A 5803-nucleotide genomic window follows, 5' to 3' on the forward strand; every position below is an offset into this window, starting at 1 on the left:
CATTATATTCATACAAATTCCTCCAAAAATCTGAAATTCAATTTATATTTTCGACATTTTGAAACTCTTCAAAATGAGAAATTTTTTCATTTTGAAGCCAATTATAAATAGCAGATGCACTTGGCCCCTTCATATTAATTTGAAAAAAATTAATAACTTTTTGTCCAAAGTTATATCGTTATCGAAAAGTTTTTCAGTATTTCATCATATTTTGGTTTACGACGTAAATTTAAATCTGATTCTTGTATTATATGTGATAATATCGGAGTAAATTCTTTTCGAATTTAATCTTTTTTCATTTATGTCTCTTGCCTTTTTTTTCTCATTTCTTCCATTTTTTCATTTTGTTTCTTTTGTTTGATAATTTCCTGGTTTGTTTTTTTGATATGAAATTTGATTTTGTGCCTCATTTTCTTCAAATGTTTGATCATCAAAATTATTCGATAGCTCTTCTTGATAAGTAATATTATTGTGAAAATAATTACTATATATTTTATAATCATTTAATATTGAATCCCATTTTTTCATCCTTTTTTAATTAGCTAAATCACTCTATAAATGATATAGATATGATGATATTGTATAGGGCCATTAAATAAACTTGAAAATAAAATAGAATCTTCGTATTCTGTCCGATTTGTTCGAGCAAACCATTCTCTTAATTTCTTTGATTTTGTTTTGGTTGATAAGAATTTTTTTGATTCTTCTTTGAGATAACAATACCAAATTCCTGATTGCATAAACCCAATTAGAGATAAAGCTTTTGGTAAATCAAAAATTAAACCTTGATCATATAGTTGAAATGCAAAAATTAATGCAAATTCAAAAGTAACAGGAACGGAACAAAATTTGTCTTTGTTCCTTTTGAATATTACGAATCGTTGAGTTGGAGTAAAAGAAAATTCATTAAAATCGATCATGTGTATTTGCATTTCCAAAATTGGTTTTCTAACGAATTTATGCACTTTTTTTCGAAATTTAATAGTTTATTATATCGTTCAATTTAAAAACATATTACACTAAAAATATTCCAACGAAAAATTAATTTTATCTTAACATTTTTATTCAAAAAAAGATTAACTTTATACATTCTATATGATATTATATTATGAACTAAATCTACAAGAAAAGGCCATCCTAGGCGGTCCTAATCGAATAATAGAAATTCTGGATCAAACACTCAATTAAGATCTTAATTTTTATTCAAAAGTTTTCATAATATATTGAATATTTATATTTAAAAAGTTGATAGATTTAAGCGATTACCCAACTTTTTTTTATGCACAAGATTTTTTGAATAATTTACTTAATCTAACAGAAACAAAGACGAAGACAACATTTCTACAGACGGAATTGAAACATCTTAAAGGGATTCACCAGAAAATAATCAATTTTTCTAGCCCACCACTTCTTTTTTTAATCATGTTTTGTTTTATGTATCAATTTTTTTCAATCGATTTTAGCAGGGATAATATTTTATCATTTCTGTGCACCAATAAAAACAGCTTTTTTAATATATGCAAAATTGGAGAGAACAAAGGAAAAAAGAAAAACATTGCTTATGTTTCATCTTTTTATTATTTTCCTGAATCAAAACTTCAAAGACATCCAACAAAATACTATACTGAAAGCTTTATCAAACTTCTAAAAATGATATCAGAAGAAGCTGATTTTTATCTTTATACTAATGAATTTGGATTAGAAATACTTCAACTAAACACAAGTATACGATCTCTTTACATTAACTTTACGTATAAATCACCGTATGACATTTGTAATATTCAAAAATACATAAAGCAATATGTTCAAATTGCACAAAAATACAATTCAAAAAAAATTATTATAAGTGAAAACCTTGGCTCCATATGGAATTCCAAAATATGCTTACTTGAAGATGTAAGTAATTTTCCGTATGATTATAAATACATATTTTGGATTGATGTCGGGATAAATAAAAAGACGAATTTCACAGGACTTCAAATACCATATCAAAAACGCGTTGAGAAAATATTTGAAACACATCCACAATTTTTATTCGAACTTAATGAAATACAATATCTTTCCGGCAAAGAATATGAGCCACTAAAAGAACTTGATCCGAATTTTGCTAATGTTGTAATTGGCGGATTTTTTGGTGGTCGAAGAGAATCCATTAAAAAAACAAAAGAATTTTTCTTTAAAGTTCACGACTTATACCTTTCACAAGGTAAAAACGTTGTCAGAGAGGAAAATGTTTTTAATGCATTGTTTATGTATTATCCAGATTACTTTATGGGATTGTACATAAAGTCTAAATGCTATAAGTGGGACGGTGGAATTTCGTTCGTTTCGAATATAAACAGATGCGAATTAAATAATCAATTAATTTTCACCAGAGTTGAAAACAATAAATTCGTATTAAAGAAAGAGAATTTGGGAAGATGGTTATAAATAAAGAGAGAGGTAGTCAACTTGGTGTTACTTTTTGATGCTTTTTTATCTATGTTTTTTAATGTATAGATTAGATTAATGATATTGAAATTTTAAAATAAAAATATTTTTCTAAATTGATATTATCTCATTTTAAATTTAATTTTTTGATGATTTAATATTAATTTATTTTCTTCCTTTATATAAACTATATTTGTTTTGTAAATTCTCGTGGCACATTGATATACTCATTTAAAATGATATTTTTCTTTCCTTTTTTGTTCATTATATTGATCATCTTGTCTAAATTGATAATAATATTATATTAAGCTTCTTTATTTATAAATTTATTCGCACCCTAATATTACCTCTACTCAACTCTTCATATTTGAAGAAATTTTGTTTTATTTTTATATTATAATCATTTGATTACATCAAATTCTTTGTCTTTAGCTCGACATAGTTTAGGAAATCTTAAATCAGGGAAATAATAATGAACTGTATTATCATTAACGGCAAAAGTCTTTTGGGACCTTTCTATTAATTTGTCGACATTCATACCATAGTGTTGGTGCAAGAAATAAACTCTATCAAGCGGACCATGAAAAGATCCACAAAGCTCTAGAGCTAGATATCTTGTTTTTTATAAGAAATTTTATGGATAAATTAAGGGCAATTGCTTAACGTAATTATTCATTCAAAAAGTTGGGAACACCGTTTATTTATGAAACGATAAACGATAGAGCTTTTTGAACTGAAAATCATCTTCCAGTAACAACGGTTATATTTACGATAGGGAAAATTGAATGTATGAAACCGTCATGATCGTCGTTGTAAGAAAATAACCGCCAGTATTTAGAATCATTATATCGTTTTTTTACAACCAAATCCGGTGAACATTTCAATTCAGAAAAACGCCAAAAAAAAATGCGGATCAGCATTTAACAAGTCAATTGTTCCCTAAACAATGAATTTCAGATATTATTCGATATAATATTAAGTAGTATACCAGTTACAAATAAAAAACAACAAAGAATATCATATATTTTTTTCATCAAAATAAGCACAAAAGAAGAACTCAATTCAATATTGAGATGAGTTTTTCGGTTTTAAAATGTCGCCATTGAAATCCTATCGTTCATCACAAAGCATTTTTATAACATATATTTATTGACAAGAAAATGGAACGCATTGCTTTGATTCTGTGGCAAGGACATCAAAAGCACATTGAAATTCTTTTGGATAACTGCTTTTTAGCTCTGAAATCCATTCTTTTGCTTTCTCGGGAAGATCTTTTCCCTGATACGAATGAAGCATTGAAGCAGCAGCAGATATTATTGGTGGAATACTAAGATAGTATTCACTTCTTATTAACAAACATAGATCTCTGAGAACACAATTAAAATAATTATCAGAATTTGCAATATTATCGTTTTCAATCTCTGCAAAAACAGATCTGTTCTCATTAAAATGTTTAAAAGGTGAATCTATATTCAGATTCCATCTGATTAAATTCAAAAAAAGTATTTCATAATGACAAATAAGTCGTGCTTCATCGTCTGTTACAGATGGGTCGTTATAGTTTCTGTTTCCAAGGGTTTGAATGATTGCTTGAGCCCCGACTTTTTTCTGAACTTGTAATATGCATTTGAAAAATTCACGAAATATCATGGCTAAAGGACGCCAAGTATCTTCTATTTTACATGACAAAAACAAAGCAGAAATAACGAGTAAGTATAAATCTGCTGGTTCTCTTTCTGGATCTGCATAATATTTATGAAGTAAATAAAATGCAGAAGTAATACATGGAGAAATTGCTAACTTGAGTCCACGCCTTGAAAAGGTGATTATACACCAAGTAATTTTTCTTTCGTCTTCTGTCCAAAAGCGTGGTTCTTCCATTGCAGCACGAAAAACGCTACAAAAAGTGCAATTCTGTGGTCAAATGAACGTTAAACGCACGTTAAAGTTTGTATGTTTTACACGCAACCACTTTTCAAATAACAATTCTGTGTAAACCGATCAATGAAAGTTTTGTTTATTCTTTTCTAATCACTTCTTTTAGTGCAGAGATAAGCTTTTCAGCATACTCCATCTTAGCTTGGGATCCCATATGCCCGATTCTAAAAATCTTTCCAGCCAAATCACCGAAAGTTCCACCTATTACAATCCCTCTTTTTCTTAATTCTTTATCAAGTTCTTCAAATTTCATATTATCTGGTAAATATACGGCTGTTACTGTTGGCGAGTTTAGCTCTTCACGCACTGGATATAATTTTAATCCGATTTTCTTAACTTCTTCACGAGTATATTTCGCAACATCATTATGCCTTTTAAAGACTGCTTCAAGACCTTCGCTAAAAAGCATGTCAAGTGATGTATTTAATGCTGCTAATGCATGCCAATTTGGTGTATACGGAAAATATTTGTTTTGAAGTGCATCACGAAATGGGAAGAGTGCATCGTATCCTTTGTAGTTGACTTCCTCAATGCGCTTCCATGCTTTGGAACTGACACTGCATATGCCCAAATCAGGAAGACATGAAAGACATTTCTGTGTACCTAAAAGGCCGAGATCTATGTTCCACTCGTCAACAAAAATCGGAATTCCACCACCACATGATACGAAATCAACGCAAAAAAGCGCATTAACTTGTTTGGAAATTTGTGATATTTTTGATATAGGATTGAGAATACCTGAGGGAGTCTCGCATAGAACAAATGTAATGAGGTCTGGTTTGAAATTAAGTGCTGAGTTTAATATTTCATCATCGGAAGGACAATCTCCTTCTTTGCCTTTAATAAGTTGAACTTGGCACTGAAGTGATTCTGCCATCTCAGCAAAGCCATCGCCAAATAGGCCACTAGAAATTACAAGAACACGGTCATTGGGTTTTAAGGTGCTCTTGAGTGCGCCCCAGAGAACAACCATACCTTCTCCAGACATAATTGCCATTTGATTGGATGTGTTTAGAAGCTTACGAAGTTTATTTTGAACATTTGAATATAATTGAAAATAATCTTCTTCTAAGTCAGCACTCCCATAATTTGTGAGATATGCGTTCCTAATTGATAGTGGAACAGAGGTTGGTCCTGGAATAAAAGGTATTTGATATTCCATAGTAAATAAAAGAATTTGGTGAGGCCAAATAAAATCTCTCAGACAGAACCCACAGAAATATTGAATATGAACTCCCATTGAAAAAATATTATTTACATTCAAATATAATGTTGAAAAATAACAATTAGTCAGCATCGCTGGTCTAATGGTAGAATTTCAGCTTGCCAAGCTGGGGGTCCGGGTCCGATTCCCGGGCGATGCATTTTTTCATTAAATTTTTTTTCTGATGATAATACATCTGTTAATTGAAATGATAATGAAATAAATAACATC

General features: G+C 29.6%; 1 protein-coding gene across 1 annotated transcript; it reads right to left on the bottom strand.

The window, feature by feature from the left end:
- Positions 1-4447: 4447 nt before the first annotated feature.
- GO595_005976 (alanine--glyoxylate aminotransferase family protein) lies at positions 4448-5530 on the bottom strand (the record flags this gene model as incomplete). Its single annotated transcript, XM_067919277.1, has 1 exon — positions 4448-5530. The coding sequence occupies one exon, from the start codon at positions 5528-5530 to the stop codon at positions 4448-4450; it is 1083 nt and encodes a 360-aa protein (XP_067774012.1).
- Between the last annotated feature and the right edge of the window lie 273 nt (positions 5531-5803).

The sequence above is a fragment of the Histomonas meleagridis genome, assembly GCF_020186115.1.
Source record: "Histomonas meleagridis strain 2922-C6/04-10x chromosome Unknown contig_4, whole genome shotgun sequence".
Taxonomy (NCBI): domain Eukaryota; phylum Parabasalia; order Tritrichomonadida; family Dientamoebidae; genus Histomonas; species Histomonas meleagridis.